Here is a 17579-nt window from a genome sequence, read left to right as displayed (position 1 = left end):
ATGAACTACCAATCAGTTCTGGGGTGGCCACAGGGTGGCCAATGAGATTTCAGGGGTGGCCCAGGCCACCACAGGCCACCCCCTAAAATCGCCACTGGCGGGAGTTTGGTGCGAGCCTCTGGTGATATTGCACACATCAGAGCACTTGATATGCGTTTCAGGCGCTCTTCCTGACAGGAGCTGCTCTGGCTGGCATTCGGAGTTCAACTGAATGACACATAAACGCATTGTTAATGACATTTTTATATTTGCTTAAAATTCTCTTATTTGGGCATTACATTGTGATTGGAATTTGAAGTGCACAATAATCTTGGTTATCTCAAATATACTGACAATTGATCCGGATAGGGCATAGCGCTGTTTCGTTCCATTTTGGAGTGTTTGCCTTTAAACGACAGCACATTAGAGCGAGTCGGCCAACTTTGTAGTACCTCCTACAAAATTTAGGAAAAAATTGGCGCAGTCTGGAGCCCTGTCATGTCACTTTTTGTAATGGAAGAAAGACGTGAACAACCATTAACAACCTCACGTCCATTTTTTCTTTTGATTAATTCATATTTGAGTAAACGAACCAGTTAACACTATAAAATCTCTACTTCCTTAGTGTTGGCTGCTGACCTTCCTGTAGTGGAAACCCTAGAGACAGATGTAGCGAACACCCAGGCCATCCTCCTGAGAGAACCTCTTCGGCCTGCCATTGCTCTCCAGCCTCCCTACCAGAGACCTACTCCCTCCTCCAACATGGCCCTGCCACCCAGAGACCAGGCCATACAGCAACCAGAAAATCCACAGCAAGAGGTGAAAACTTTTTATTCAGTACTATATTTTATGCTGAACTATTATTAGGATGGGGTGGTATGACAATTTGCAATGGAGTAAAGCTAAAAACACAAAACAAAACAACCAAACAAAAAATAATAGAGAAGAGAGAGAAGTGAAGAGGGCTGGGCTGGGCGATGAAAGGATATTGATATTTATAGGAGAAGAATAAATTAAATCAATGTAGGGCTGGGCAAATGTTTTTTTTTTTTTTTTTTTTTTTCCGATCAATTCGAATTGACATTTTTACAAGATTTTTTTTCATTTAGTTTTTTTCAAAAATCGATGAATCAAGGTTTTGCATAAAAATATTACCAAACGCTATAGTTAGATTGTTGTCTATCCACCAAAGGCTGAAAAAGGAAAAGAAAAAATGTCATACTGCTTGGCTTGATGCTACCCCCAGTCTGATCAGCTGCACATATTTGCGCACTCCAAATGAACGTAACATGTCAACAACATGAAGACTGATATAAAAGACACCGGTAATGTTTCCAGTACTATTTGACTGCATTACTGTAGCTTAACTTTGTCCAGCATACAGCTTAATCAGACCATAACTCGCCTTGGCGTTCTGAGCATGTTGATGAAGGGGTCTCCTTTCTTTTCTTTGCTATAAATAAATAACCATAATAAAGCATTAGTTATGTGACAGTTACGGGCACTAATTGTCAAATCATATGGATAGGCTAAATATGGGAGAATCAAATATCCACCACTGTTTTTTACCATGATGATGCATATGGATCTCTAATTGCTTTGTTCTTTGATGTGTTTCAAGTGAACTGCATCCATAGCCAACATTTGGAAAGGTATGATTTTAGGGCTAACAATTATTTTGATAAACAATTTAGACCCTTACTATTATTATACATTATATTCAGCATTATATATAGTTTATTATAGTGCAACTGACTGTAAACACAGTGCAGATTCACTCTCCTACTTAGTCCCATCCTCATTGTATTACATGTGCTTAGCCTTACATGATGAAAGGAAACCATCTAAAACACTTTAAATATTAGGACACTTTGACCTCTGAGAGACATCGGTGTGATAACCATGAAAGCTGCACAATTGATTACATTGAAACTGAAATCGAGGTATGATGTTGCATGATTACTAAACCGGAAAGCACAGTTTAATCAAAATGATGACGCTCCTTTTCTCTGTTGTGATCGGTTTGATTGACGTGGATGTGCGCACTCGTCCACTTCTCCTCGACAATGCTGTTAAGAATGGCGGGATCGCCATTCGCCATAGGAGGTGTACTGAATTGGAGGTGTACCTGTGGATGTATTTTAAGGCCTACCTTCAAACTTAGTACCTCTGACATCATGGGAAAATCAAAAGAAATTAGCCAAGACCTCAGAAAAAAAATTGTGGACCTCCAAAAGTCTGATTCATCCTTGGGAGCAATTTCCAAATGCCTGAAGGTACCACGTTCATCTGTACAAACAATAGTACACAAGTATAAACACCATGGGACCACGCAGCCATCATACCGCTCAAGAAGGAGACGTATTCTGTCTCGTAGAGATGAACGTAGTTTGGTGCGAAAAGTGCAAATCAATCCCAGAACAACCACAAAGGACCTTGTGAAGATGCTGGACGAAACAGTTAGACAAGTATCTACAGCTGAAGTCAGAAGTTTACATACACCTTAGACAAATACATTTAAACTCAGTTTTTCACAATTCCTGATATTTAATCGTTGAAAACATTCCCTGTCTTAGGTCAGTTAGGATCACTACTTTATTTTAAAAATGTGAAATGTCAGAATAATAGTAGAGAGAACTATTTATTTCAGCTTTTATTTCTTTCATCACATTCCTGGTGGGACAGAAGTTTACATACTCTTTGTTAGTACAGTTGAAGTCAGAAGTTTACATACACTTTGGTTGAAGTCATAACTCATTTAACCACTCCACAGATTTAATATTAGCAAACTATAGTTTTGGCAAGTCATTTAGGACATCTATTTTGTGCATGACATGAGTAATTTTTCCAACAATTGTTTATAGATAGATTGTTTCACTTTTAATTGACTATATCACAATTTCAGTGGGTCAGAAGTGTACATACACTAAGTTAACTGTGCCTTTAAGCAGCTTGGAAAATTCCAGAAAATGATGTCAAACCATTTAGACAATTAGCCAATTAGCTTCTGATAGGAGGTGTACTGAATTGGAGGTGTACCTGTGGATGTATTTTAAGGCCTACCTTTAAACTCCTTGCCTCTTTGCTTGACATCCTGGGAAAATCAAAAGAAATCTGCCAAGACCTCAGAAAAAAAAAAACTGTGGACCTCCACAAGTCTGATTCATTCTTGGGAGCAATTTCCAAATGCCTAAAGGTACCACGTTCATCTGAACAAACAATAGTACGCAAGTATAAACACCATGGGACCATGCAGCCATCATACTGCTCTGGAAGGAGACGCATTATGTCTACTAGAGATGAACATAGTTTGGTGTGAAAAGTGCAAATCAATCCCAGAACAACATCAAAGGACCTTGTGAAGATGCTGGAGGAAACAGGTAGACAAGTATCTATATCCAGAGACCTATATCGACATAACCTGAAAGGCTGCTCAGCAAGGGAGAAGCCACTGCTCCAAAACTGCCATAAAAAAGCCATACTACAGTTTGCATGTGCACATGGAGACAAAGATCTTACTTTTTGGTGAAATGTCCTGTGGTCTGATGAAACAAAAATTTAACTGTTTGGCCATAATGACCATTGTTCTGTTTGGAGGAAAAAGGGTGAGGCTTGCAAGCCGACGAACACCATCCCAACTGTGAAGCATGAGGATGGCAGCATCATGTTGTGGGGGTGCTTTGCTGCAGGAGGGACTGGTGCACTTCACAAAATAGATGGCATCGTGAGGAAGGAAAATTATGTGGATTTATTGAAACAACATCTCAAGACATCAGCCAGGAAGTTAAAGCTCGGTCGCAAATGGGTCTTCCAAATGGACAATGACCCCAAGCATACCTCCAAAGTTGTGGCAAAATGGCTTAAGGACAACAAAGACAAGGTATTGGAGCGGCCATCACAAAGCCCTGACCTCAATCCAACAGAAAATTTGTGGGCAGAACTGAAAAAGCCTGTGCGAGCAAGGAGGCCTACAAACCTGACTCAGTTACACCAATTCTGTCTGGAGGAATGGGCCAAAATTCCAGCAACTTATTGTGAGAAGCTTCTGTACCATGTGGTGAGGTTTTGCATAACCGCAACATAAAAAGTACACGAATACCTGTTGACAAATTTTCACAGGTATACAGTATCATTTTAACCGGTATACTGAAATATGAGCTAAATCCCAGAACAACTCTCAAACTTTCTGACTAATGAGGGGACAGTTGCTCACATGTTTGGCGCATCACAGCGCTTCAAGTGTGGTTCAGAAGCAGTTAAACTTGACACGCTCTTTAGAGTGTAACACCCCTTACCGTAACTGAGTTTCAGGCTTCCTTAACAGCTGTAAATACTATTGTAACAACGGTAACAGTGGCGTTGGTTTTTGCCATACCAGCTCTAGCCTGAGTCCGATAATGAAAGTTTGGATGAACAAGCTAACTGACCCGAACCACCTTCGCAAGCACGACTTGAGCAGGATGTTTCACAGTGGTAAGTTTTAATTTTGTAGTACACTGTTGATTATTGTGAACCTAACAAAGCTTCAAGTTAAAGACACGTAGTGCATCTAAGTTAGTCATCTTTTGCTGGAATGGGTGTAGCCGAACTTTTTTCACCCGAGCTATGAACGGAGAACAGAGGCTAACTACCGGTTGTATATTACCAGGTTACTTGATCACTATTCATGATAGTAAGAATGACAAACAATCTGCATAATTCTACACAATTGTAGGTAAAAGTAGGCCCAAAGCTGATTAGCAAAACTATTTCAAAACAATAACATTAGCTAGCAGGTTAGCAGAAGCCTACAGCTGTGCACTGGGTGTACACCGTAGCTACAACACAAAACTCCACATTTGAACTCTCTGTAGTAGATAAACCCACGAATAATCAAGCATACTTACAGGTTGTGATCCTGAAGCACCAGAATGTCCCAACAAAGTGGGAAATGCACCATCTTTCATGAGTAACCATCTTGAAAATCCGGCATTGGTTGTGGTTGTACTGCTGAGCAATAGTGGTAAAAATGTATTTTAAGCACTGATTCTTCAATTCGTCTGCTTTGGAAGTCTAAACAAAGAGGTTTTGTTTTCGCAGTGAAAAAAACAGCATCTTCTCGACATGGCGACAACACTAAACCAACTCATCCTGGCCTCGGCTATAACTACATTTGTTTGAGGGAGGGCCAGAGTAGCCCGTATGCGGGTATTATGCAAATGTGTTATAGTGACGTAGATACTTTACGGAAGAAATGACTGGACTACAATCCAGCCGTTTCTTGTAGTTCTTTTGCATGGACTTTGTGCTTTGTAACTTTGCCAACCTTTTACAAGCACAAACAGCTATATTACATACTAAAGGAAAGGTAAAATCCCAAAAAGCATAATAGGGCCTCTTTAAAAAAAAAACTAGAAAATAGTGTTTCATCATGTTTTTCGTCATTTACACCGTTTTCCTCATAGGAATAACTGACTAACTATGGTAAGAGGGCTACTTTCCCCACACGAGTGGGCGGGGCCTCTTTGTTGACTCCACAGAACCCTTCTAGTACTGGGAGCCTACAAGCTTAGCATCAAATAGCATAATGCAGGTAGGTGTCAATTTATGGCTCTCCCCATTCATTTGTATGGTATCTGCAAACGGTGACTTACTGCCCTAGCACACAAGTTGACTGCTATACTCTCTCCTATGATTGAGCCATGGATGTTTTTACAGTTTTCCTGAGCAACCACCGGGCGGTGCCATGATGATTCTAATTGCCTGTTTTCTGTTTCTGGTCTCGAGACTTAAACTAACCAAAAAAAGCAATCCAGATGGAGAACAACTATTTACATTTTATTTGGAATAAAAATGAATTTCAGGCTCAACTTGTGCTGTTGTTGGCTGTCATAACAACTTACATTAGTTACTGATATCAATGTAAATAACCTCAGACCATAGCTTCATTACATCTACACACTCGTGTTGCACTATCGATAAAAAAATGGTCATCTCGCAGGGGCCTGGTAGCTCAGCAAATAAAGACGCTGACTATCACACCTGGAGTCACAAGTTCGAATACAGAGCATGCTGAGCGACTCCAGTCAGGCTTCCTAAGCAACCATTTGGCCTGATTGCTAGGGTGGGTAGAGTCACGTTGGATTAACCTCCTTGTGGTCACTATAATGTGGTTCTCGCTCTCGGTGGGGTGCGTGGCGAGTTGTGCGTGGATTCCGCGGAGAATAGTGTGAAGCCTCCACATGTGCTACGTCTCCGCGGTAACACGTTCAACAAGCCACGTGATAAGATGCGCAAATTGACGGTCTCAGACGCGGAGGCAACTGAGATTCGTCCTCTACCACCCGGATTGAGGCGAGTTACTATGCCACCACTAGGACTTAGAGCGCATTGGGAATTGGGGAGAAAAGGGAAAAAAAAGAAGAAAAAAAATGGTCATCTCGACTCTGTGAAGTATCGTCACTGTAAAGCCACATTTTTTGACAAATGTAATACTGCAAACATCACATTGCCTGCTAAGAATATATGCGATGAGGGTGAAAACACTGGAGACTGGAAACTGAAAATGGGCGACTCGTGGAACACTTCCACATTCAGGAAAAAGGTGGATAAAAGAATTTCTGGGCTGCATCTGTGCAGGGAGGGGCACACACAGTAAGGATGGAAAATGGTGCAAAATACTCAGCCAATCAGAAACTTTGAACATCAGTATCTTTCACACACACACCTAAAGCCTCACACACATTATCAAACTCTCTAACACAAGCCATCAAACAAAACAAAAAAGTTTGGTAATATGCATGAGAGAGGTTTGATAGTGCATGTTTGAGAGAGAATTACTGTGTGTGAGAGGCTTTGACAATGTGTAAGTGGTTTGATAGTGTGTGAGAGAGAGTATGATTGTGTGTTTGAGTGGTTTGACAGTGTCTGAGAGAGAGAGAGAGAGACTGATAGAATGTGTAAGGGGTTTGATAGTGTGTGTATGAGAGAATATGATGGTGTGTGTGTAAGTACTTTGATGTGTGTGTGAGAGAGTATGATTGTGCGTGAGAGAGTAAAGTTTGATATGTCTTGATTGGCCTCTCATAGATTCCGATTTTCAGTTATTTTTTTGGAACTCAACCAACTTAAATATTATTGTTATTTGTAATTTAATGTTGTTAATAATAAGAGTTATAATATACAATGATAAAATATTTCTGTTGTAATTTCTTAATTTTAAAACCATCTTGACTTATTTTGGCAGAGCACTGTGGTTTAGTTCACAGTGGTTTAAATATCCTTCTCTTTCAAAATCTATTAAAATGCTTCTCCGGTGCCATTCTCAATACATGTTATAAGCAAAGTGAACAATGGAGCATCTACATATGAGATTGAGTTTGTGTGGAGTGCTCACATATTGCGCGGCACTCTTAAAACAGCAGTGCATCACAAGCCCTGTGCGTGCTATGAGTGTGTGTCAACAGAGCAGCGCTCATTCACTGAAGAGAGCTACGCATGCAGACTATATACTTACTTATTAAACACAGCCTTTTGCGATTCACAAGACTTCAAGATACTTTGAATATAATGCATGAGGTATGGTCTACTTTAATGGTGCTTTTTTGATTATTTTATGTCATTATGGAGCTTGACAGTAACGACAGTCACACAATACGGAAACACTGGAAAACACAATTTATGTGCTAATAATCAAGAGAGCAAATGCTTCACCACTTCTGGGTATGTGAACTTTGATGTGTAACTAGAAAACGCAAATACTAACTTAATTTGTAATCATATTTGAATTTTTACCACAGCATGCTTCCATAAACTCCAGTGAGTTGTTTTGTGCGCTCGTTCATGTAGATTTCTTTGGGGTAGAGGTGCACATATCTCAAGCAGTCTCAACTGAAAGCATGACCTCCTGCTTAGATTAAATGTAATTAAACTAAAAACATTTTCACAGAAACAATGCTTTTCTCCATGTCAGTGTTTCTGTTACTGGATTTTTAAACCCCTTTTTTTCTCTTTTGGCCAAAAACCAAAAATAGTATTTTATGCCATTTTATGCCAAAATTTTAGTGCATCCCTACTTAAAAGTGCCTGGAGTGTTCATGTTGTCTTATCTCTCCTGGAGTCAGATGGGCATCACAGATCCGAGGCCGGATCTGATCTGCACCCAGCCAGATGTGCTGCTTCGGTCACTCAGAGACGAGCTGCGTGAGACGGAGGCAGAGGGACAGAATGGGCACAGAGAGGAGGAAAACGAGAAGAGAGAGAAAGAGCAAGCTAATAGATCACCAGAACTGCATACAGTCCATAGAGACAGGAGACAAGGTGCTGGGTAAGAAAAGCAATCAAGTAGAATAATTAGATTGTTGGGAAAGAACAAGAACATTGGACAAATGTAGTGGATTGAATTAGAATGCAATTAATGGGGTGTCTTTACCTTTTGAATATGTGTGATGTGTTGTGTATTTATTCCTTTGTGGGCTTGCCGTAGAAAGCATATGTCCATATGTGCAGCTTCAGTAAGAGTTATGTTTAACAAATACAGACTTTTCTGCCTTCTTTTTCTTATTTTATTAGTATTTTATTAGCATTAGTTTTAGCTAACCTAAAGAAGGCCACGAGTCCACCCCACTGATTGCCACCAATAATTTCTCAGTAGCTTGTATGTGTAATGTATTCATATTAAAAGCATTTGGAACAAATGGAGTTTCTGTCTTTCCCACAGGCTAAAGAGCGATAGAGATAAGTCTTTGTCCATGTGTAGCCAGAGGAATAAGGAGGCAGAACAAGAACTACATGACATGTCGGAGAAACTGTCTCGCCGCCTGGAAGAACTTGATCTGGTCTGTAACTCTGTGTGTATGTTTCTTGTAGAGGTCTATTGATGCTGTTTTTCCATTTTGAAGGCAGTGTACACCAAAATGAAGTTCTGTATTGATTTACTCACCCTTATGTCATTTGAAACCTGTATGCCTTTTCTGTTTCTGTTGAACACAAAAGGAGATTGAAGGGGCAGGTTTACCCCTGTCTCTTCAGCCTATTGATGAGTTGAATACATTCACTAGCATTTGTTTTAATCAAAAGGTAATCAAAGCATTTTTAATCATGTGCATTTATTCAGGTTATGTTATAATCATGAATGTTACAGGGCATTTGTGTATTTGATCTCTGAAGTGTGACTAAGGGTCTGACCTATGTCAGGAATGCAGTAACAGTGCTTGCTCATTTAGCCCGGCTTCCAGAGAGCAGATTTACATGTAAGTTTTAGGTTATTAATTACTGACACAAATACATTCATAGCATTCATCACTAAAAGTATAATTCTGCGTTTGGATGTATTGTTCTATTGTCATGTTTGTTCCAGCTGGATAAGGCCTGTATCCCAGTCAGGCCTGACTCCGCCTTGAGGGAAAGATAGCCTATTTTGTGTTCTGTCTAATGATGTCATTGCAGTAATTGCAGTAATTGTAGAGTCATGTGCGAGTCAGTATCTAAAAGAAGATTCACCTCTGAGTCTAACCTATGTTTCTGCTAATCAATTTGACTTGGTGTTTTAAAAATATAATCTTTGAATGATTGCATTCACGTAGTTGAACAGAACAGCATGTTTGAACATGTCTAGAACTATCTGTACTGTTCTCCATCTGAACTCTGTACTTGTAAGAGATTATGTCAATTAAATTGCATATGCTTATAATTACGGTTGTTTCTGTTATATAAATTAGTTCGAGGTTAGTGTCTCAACTCATTTTCTCTTTGTCTTTTGCCAATGGAAATATGGAGAACTTTGTCTTCAGTTAACTCTCTCTCTGTTGTTTGAAACCTCAACTTTGACTCCTGGTCATCGTTGTTCATACTGGTCTTTTTATTGGGTACAGCTGTGTTCCACTGCAAGATATTTAGCAGAATATCCAAGCTTCTCATCAAACAAAAGTGAATAGCAACAGGGACTGTCTAGTTCCAAAAAGGACAAACAATTATTTAGTGGTACTTTTTGGTCCTTTTAGGAGATTGACAGCCTCTGGTCACTGTCTGTATTGGTTGTATGGAAACATTTTGTGTTCTGTGGAAGAATGAAAGTCATATGGGTTTGAAGCGACATGAGGTAGAGTACTATTGCTAAAGTATAATAGTTTACTATGGATGTATTCATTATTGTGGTTTGGGGTGCAGATGTTGAAGCGTGTTCTTGGTGAGATCGGAGAGACATCAGAGCCTAGAGAGGAAGATAAACAGTCTTATTATAGCGACAGCATCATGGAGTGCAGACGCACCCCCAAACCCACAGGTAGATCATGTCCACCCACATCACAGCCATTATGTGACGCATGTGCTCCCAGACTGTTAAACAATGTGTCTTTGTCCAGGTACATCTCACTCTAGCAGATATCCAGGCACACGCTCATTGTCCCCATCCCCTCCACTTGCACACCACTCCTTACAGAGAGAGGACACTCTGATCATAGACTCACGCAGGACTAATCACAGCCAGGTACATCCCACACCATCCCAAAAAAAAACTTTTAATCATTCTTATTCCCAACAGCCTGATCATGAGGCTGAACTGTGATTGAATGTTTGTGTGTGTAGTTGGTGGCTTCAGCCTATGAAGATGAACCAAAGCGATTAGTAGAGCTGGAGAGAGCAGATCTGACCACTGAGAGACCCAGTGATCACAAATCCAGCATTAATAAAGTATGTTACTGAGCGTTTTCTAAGTTATGAAGGTTAAAGGTGAGTTGTATCTGCTGTGTAACTGTATTATAACTCCTCTTTTCTTTATTATTCTCATTTTCTGCTATTCAGATTGATCATATTGATAGCTTAACTCACAGACTCCCATTAAAACTTTGTTTTGTTGTAATATCAGCCATTGGTGTGCTGTCTGTTTTGATTTTTGATGTTATACCTCTTAAGGAATTTAGGATTTAAATGTGAAAATATCCCATTGAGCTACATTGTTTGCAATTCAAAATCTAACCAACAGCAATGAATATTGGCATACTGAATTCAGTCTATTTAACCATATAGCCACATCTATACTGCAAAGACGGTGTTGCATAGTGTTTATTCTCATACTCGGTCAACAGAAAATGAGTCACAACAACAGCAATGTGGCTCTGATTCAGCATTTCAGTTACTCCGTATCAAAGCCTAAGCTTATCTACAACTATAACACTATGCTTTGGCTGCCTTGCTAGCACTTGTATTTTCTTCTAGAGATGCAAGATAGTTCATTAATGGTGTTTTATGTGTTTGTTTAGGAGCATGAATACTGTCAGGCTGTGTGTAGAAAAGCTCCATCTGTTCCCAGTTCCAGCTCCAAATCATCTTGTTCTCGATCCTCCCAGCCCAAACTTCAACAGATAGCTAGAAGATGCACACTACCCTGCAAGACAGCAGCCAGTAAGATCACACACACACATAACACTGCAGAGGAGCATCCACTAAAGTCCTTCCATGGGCCTGTCAGTATTTTCTCTAATTTAATGAACAATTTCATTTCAATTCGCTTGACTCATGTTTTACCTTTAGTCAAGGTCAGCCCAGAGTGATCCCTGTGTTTAAGCATCTTTCTGTTTGTGTGTCTGTGTGTGTGTTGTCTAGTGAGAGTGAAGGAGAATGATCTTCTCCCCGTTCTGCTGGAGGAGTTTCCACAGGTGCAGCTATCTCCTCACGCTCTGTCCTGCATGTGGAAACAACAACTCAGACAGATCGACCAGCTCAACCGCCCAAAAAAACCGAAAAGACATACACAATCCAAACTGTCAAACCAGGTAGGAGCACACACGTGATGTATGTAGTCACAAAATCAGATAACTTGTGGTCACTGTAGAGACGCATGTTAATACCAGATGTAAACAGAAAACTCTTTCAGCTGTCCGTTTGTAATCAGGTAACCTCAGTGAACCCAAGACTGATGTTAAAGGGACAGTTCACCCAAAATTGAAAATTCTCTCATCATTTACTCACCCTCATGCCATCCCAGATGTGTATGACTTTCTTCTGCAGAACACAAATTATGATTTTTATAACAATATTTCAGCTCTGTAGGTCCATACGATGCAAGTGAATGGGTGCCAGAATTGTGACGCTCCAAAAGGCACATAAAGGCATCAAAAAAATAATCCATACGACTTCAGTGTTTTAATCGCTATCTTCAGAAGTGATATGATAGGTGTGGGGGAGAAACAGATCAAAATTGAAGTCCTTTTTTGCTAGAAATTCTTCTCCCTGCCCAGTAGGGGGCAAAATGCATAAAGAATGTAAATCACCGGGTCACGTGACGCCATGCAAGAGGCAGACGTGTGAGCGACGAGCTCTGCGCACTTTGCTAAATTTTAAATTATTTTCATGTTATAATCTGGTGAAATTTGATACACCAGTTACACATTTGCTCTTTGAGGCAAAGCATGGCAAAGAAGTCAAAATCCTCGGGCTCTGGAGACATTAAAAGACACTTACGTGTTCAGGATGAAAGCCCCGACAAGCCTACAGACCGGGGACTCGATTTGGATGGCGCAGCGGGAGAGGTGATCCAGCGTCAGTTGTCCAACATGTCGGTGACGCTGACGAAGGTTCTTGCTGACTTCGAGGATCTCGCTGTAATACGTCTAGCAATTATGCCAATGGAACCAAAATTCTCTGAGCTAGTTACAAGAGTGACTGATGTTGAGAGACTAATCGATTTTCTGGAATCTTCGGAGAGGGAATTAACCGCTAATCCGCCCGCGACCAAAGTTGATTTTGAACATCTCCTTGAAAAGCTTGAAGATCTTGAGAATAGAAGCCGCAGGAATAATGTTTGAATTGTTGGAATTCCTGAGCATGAGGAGGGCAGAGATATGGTGAAATTCCTAGACGAGCTTTTCCCGAGTCTGCTCGACATAACAGGCCACAAGCTGGAAATCGAGCAAGCTTACAGAGTCCCAGCTCACAGATCTACTGAGGGAGATAGGCCTCGATCCATTCTGGCCAAATTTCTGAAATCATCCGATAAAGATCTTGTGTTGTGCCAGGCGAGGAGCAAAGGGAAGCTTTCTTGGAAGAACCATAATATTTTCTTGTTCCCGGACTTTGCGAACTCAACCAGAGAGAAACACAATCGGTTCAAGGAATGTAAGAAACTCTTACATCGGCGTAAGATCTCGTTTGCTCTGATGTTTCCGGCCAAACTGAGAATAGAAACGAAGGTCGGTCGCAAAATATTTACATGTCCCAATCAGGCAATGTCTTTTATTGAATCAATGAGCGAGTAAACTGCGTTGGCTCTGCCGTGCTGCTGGACCTTGTTTTGTGAATAACACTTTCCTTAAAGAAGCTTTTGCATTGATGAAAGATTACTTTTGCATGGAAGTTCCCAGCTAGTTTGAGAGTGGACACTACAGATGACTGCAAAATATCTACATGCTCACACAAAGGATGTCTTCTGTAAAGTGTGAATTGACTCGACCATCCGGGGAACCGGGATGCCGGTTTTGTTTATTTTTGTATTGGTTCCGCCTAGCGGCTGGAGCTTGTTCTATTGAATAACACTCCTTTGGAACAGCTGTGGATTAATCTGTTCGTTCTTTGTGCTTATGCCTCCTGCTGGCTGTAGTTTGTTTTGTTGAGTATTTTTACGGGACATTGGAATGATTACGTCATCCGCTGAACTCATAACAGCTGGCTCACTGAACATTTGTTTGTCTGTCCAAGGAATCTGAACAGTTTAATATCAGCTGGAATTTGTTTTGTGGAGGATCACACCTTTGAGACAGTTCTGTGAATGAATCTACACGTCCTTTGTGTTTATTCTTCCTATTTGCTGGGGCTTATTTTACAAAGTATTTTCTGTTATGTAATTTTGCCTCACAAATTTGTGAGGCAAAATTGAGCAATCCGATGGCAAAGTTGCCATGGGGGCTCGTGGGCGTTCATGGACCTTTTGAGTTTAGAGGGATTGTCGCCATTTGGCGCTCTCATGTGCGGGGTTAATGCACACATTTTTCTTTTTTCTGTTTGTTTTGTTCGGGGGGAAGTTAGGGGTTTGATTGTTTCACTAATGGGGAATATGGTCTGTATAATTTTATTTTTTCTACTATATCAAAATGTCAAATGTTAATATAAGTGTACTATCTCTCTCCACATGGAATGTAAATGGGTTGGGGCACCCCATAAAATGAAGGAAGGTTATTACTTTTTTAAACATAAGAAATATGATATAGTGTTTCTTCAAGAAACACATTTCTCCTCGCAGGAAGCTGAAAAAATTGGGAAGATATGGGGTGGACATGTTTTTTTTTTAGTGCTGGCTCAAGTAAGAGCAAGGGAGTCATTATATTGGTAAATAAACATCTACAATTCAAATGTCTCAAACAGACTAAAGATAAATTAGGGAGAATCATTATTGTTTTAGCTGAAATTCAAGGGCAAAGGTTGATTTTGGCTAATATTTACGCACCTAACGCTGATGATCAGGGCTTTTTTTATAGATCTTGAAGGGATGCTGCAAGCCGCTGGCACCCCTCATGATATAATATTGGGAGGAGACTTTAATCTTTTGATGGACTCAGTCCTTGATCATAGTGAAGCAAAAGTGTGTAAACCCCCTAGAGCAACATTGACGCTTCACAGGATGTGTAAAAATCTTGGTCTTACAGATATTTGGAGACTTTTGAACCCATCTGGTAGGGACTATACATTTTTTTTCATCAGTCCATAAGATTTATTCTAGAATAGATTTTTTTATTTTTTTATATCCAAATCCCTCATTTCATCTGTTGTGGATTGCTCAATTGGAAATATCTTAGTCTCAGATCATGCCCTGGTGAGTTTAGAGGTGTTGCCATACACAGAGAAAAAGAAATCATATAGTTGGCGCCTTAATGTGTCCCTTTTGCAAATCCTGATTTCCAACAAATGTTAAAGACTGAAATCAATGTTTATATGGAGACCAATTGGTCCTCAGTATCCTCTGTGGGCATGGCTTGGGAGGCACTTAAAGCGGTTCTTAGGGGTCGGATCATACAGTATGCCTCATTCATCAAAAAATCCAAAGCACAAGAACTTGTGGAGTTGGAAGGAAATATTAAAAGTGCCCAGGCAGAGCTGAAGCGCCGTATGTCATCTGATGGCCTCAGAGAATTGACCCGATTGAAATACAGATATAATACTATTTTGTCACGGAAAGTGGAGTTTTGGTTATTCAGGGCAAGACTTGAGTCGGAGAGTCGGGGGACAATGCAGGAAAATTTTGGCTAGATATATAAAACAGAGAGAGTCTTTTTCTACCATTCCCTTAGTGAAATCTGCTGGTGGTGAAATATTTACCTCGGCCATTGATATTAATAATGCTTTTAAAGAATTCTACCTTGATCTCTATAGTTTTACGTCTTCTTCTATTGATGAAGATACTAGAAACTTTGTGGAACCATTAGAACTCTCTAAATTGACGATAGAGCAAAAAAACTCTTGATTCTGAGATAACCTTGGAGGAGCTTGATGAGGTAATTAAGTCCCTACCTACAGGCAAGGCTCCGGGGCCTGACGGCTTTGCCGCCGAGCTTTTCAAGTCATATGCTACAGAACTGGCTCCACTTTTGTTAGAAGTTTATACTGAATCATTAAAGAATGGAAAGCTTCTGCCAACCATGACACAAGCCCGGATCAGTCTGATTCTTAAAAAGGACAAAGATCCAAGCGAGTGTAAAAGTTACCGTCCAATTTCCCTGATCCAGCTAGAAATTCTGGCTTATTAAGTAAGGTTATGACATCTCTTATACATATAGATCAGGTGGGTTTTATTCGGGGCCGTAGCTCTTCTGATAACATTAGGTGTTTCATCAATATCATGTGGTCAGTAGCGAATGATCAATCTCCGGTCACTGCCATCTCACTTGACGCCGAAAAAGCATTTGATATGGTAGAATGGGATTATCTTTTTAAGATTTTGGAAATGTATGGGTTCGGGAGTACATATATTGGTTGGATTAAGTTACTTTATAGACACCCTGTAGCAGCGGTGCAAACAAACGGGTTGATTTCAGATTATTTTACTCTGGATAGGGGCACTCGCCAGGGTTGCCCTCTTTCCCCATTATTGTTCTGTCTTGCCCTGGAACCATTAGCAGTCGCGATAAGAAATGAGGATGATTTTCCAGGGGTGATTGCGGGAGGTGTGGCGCATAAGCTTCTGCTTTATGCAGATGATATTTTATTATTCGTCTCCGACCCCACTAGATCTATGCCTTGCCTCCACAGAATTATTAATTCCTTTTCCAAGTTCTCAGGATATAAAGTCAACTGGTCTAAATCCGAAGCATTGGCTTTGACAGCATACTCTCCAGTAACAGCCTTCCAGCCGGGCGCCTTCCAGTGGCCCAAACATGGCATTAAGTATTTGGGAAGTTTATTCCCAGCAAATTTGTCTGATTTAGTCAGAGTTAATTTTGATCCCTTAATAAAAAGGTTTTCGAATGATGTGGACAGGTGGGCTTCATTACACTTATCGATGATTGGGAAGGTTAATTAAAATAAATTGCATTCCAAAATTCAACTACCTGTTACAATCTCTCCCTATAGATGTCCCCCTCTCTTATTTCAGGCAATTTGATAGCATAGCAAAGTCCTACATTTGGAATGGTAAGCGTGCCAGGTTACATTTTAATAAGTTACATAGGCCGATGGACAAAGGTGGGTTAGGCTTACCCAAGATTTTATTATTATGCATTCGGTCTCAGACATTTGGCTCATTGGTTGCTTCCACCTGAAAGAGCCCCTCCCTGGTTTTGCATTGAACAAGATTTTCTTGCCCCTATTTTGCCATTGCAAAGCCTTTCCATCAAACTAACCAGAGAAGTTAAATCACACCCCGTTATTTCACATTTGCACTCAGTATGGACAAAAGTGTCTAGAATGTTTAATTCAGATATTTCTCTAAATGTTGCCTCGAGTCTATGGCTAAACCCCAAACTATGCATTAATAAGTCCCCTTTTTGTTGGTCTGAGTGGATTGTGAGGGGGTTAATACACTCGGTGATCTTTATGAGATTGGTGTGATGAAATCCTTTTGAAAATTTGGTTCAAAATTTTGGGATCCCCAGATCTCAGTTTTTTAGGTATCTTCAGCTATGACACTTGTTCTGTACTATTTTTGGAAATAGCATACACCCCCCTAGAGCGGCAGATACTCTGGGAGAGGTGATTTCTGCTTTTGGAAAAGGTCATGAGGCATCAGTTTATTACTCCTTATTAATTCAGAGTCTGGGGGACGGAGTCTCAACCACTCTCAAGAGATTATGGCATAAAGATTTAGACCTGGAATTGGAGGAGGGAGAATGGGCTAGGATTTTAAAAAACAAAGACTGCATCTAGAGATGCAAGGGTGCGCCTTACACAATTCAAGATTTTGATCAGTTCTATTGGACCCCCTCTAAATTGTATAGGCTTGATCTTAAAGACACACCCACCTGCTGGAGATGCCAATCAGAGTAAGGAGATTTAACCCATGTCTTTTGGGGGTGTGTGGAAATTCAAAAGTTTTGGTTATAGGTGCAGAGTCTGGTATGCGAGGTGTTAGGTATTCAGGTACTATTCTGCCCCAGACTCTGTATCTTGGGTGATGGGGTGGTCATTGACATTGTAAG

At 40.4% G+C, this 17579-nt stretch overlaps 2 protein-coding genes across 3 annotated transcripts in view; one reads left to right on the top strand and one right to left on the bottom strand.

Annotated features, from left to right (window-relative positions):
* Positions 1 to 17579, bottom strand: part of LOC127449037 (uncharacterized) — a 254002-nt gene that overhangs the window by 53130 nt on the left and 183293 nt on the right. The gene's annotated exons all lie outside the window — the stretch shown is intronic.
* LOC127448999 (centrosomal protein of 95 kDa-like) overlaps positions 1 to 17579 on the top strand; it is a 95511-nt gene that overhangs the window by 66101 nt on the left and 11831 nt on the right. For both annotated transcript variants that reach the window (XM_051712042.1, XM_051712043.1), the window contains exons 7-14: positions 605 to 798; positions 8082 to 8284; positions 8678 to 8795; positions 10126 to 10240; positions 10320 to 10444; positions 10543 to 10647; positions 11217 to 11358; positions 11560 to 11729. In XM_051712042.1, coding sequence (XP_051568002.1) covers positions 605 to 798; positions 8082 to 8284; positions 8678 to 8795; positions 10126 to 10240; positions 10320 to 10444; positions 10543 to 10647; positions 11217 to 11358; positions 11560 to 11729 — 1172 coding nt within the window. The remainder of the gene's footprint in view (positions 1 to 604; positions 799 to 8081; positions 8285 to 8677; positions 8796 to 10125; positions 10241 to 10319; positions 10445 to 10542; positions 10648 to 11216; positions 11359 to 11559; positions 11730 to 17579) is intronic.

This window comes from Myxocyprinus asiaticus, chromosome 12 (assembly GCF_019703515.2).
Source record: "Myxocyprinus asiaticus isolate MX2 ecotype Aquarium Trade chromosome 12, UBuf_Myxa_2, whole genome shotgun sequence".
Taxonomy (NCBI): domain Eukaryota; kingdom Metazoa; phylum Chordata; class Actinopteri; order Cypriniformes; family Catostomidae; genus Myxocyprinus; species Myxocyprinus asiaticus.
The sequence above is the reverse complement of the archived record's forward strand: the minus strand, read 5'-3'. Positions and strand labels throughout refer to the sequence as shown.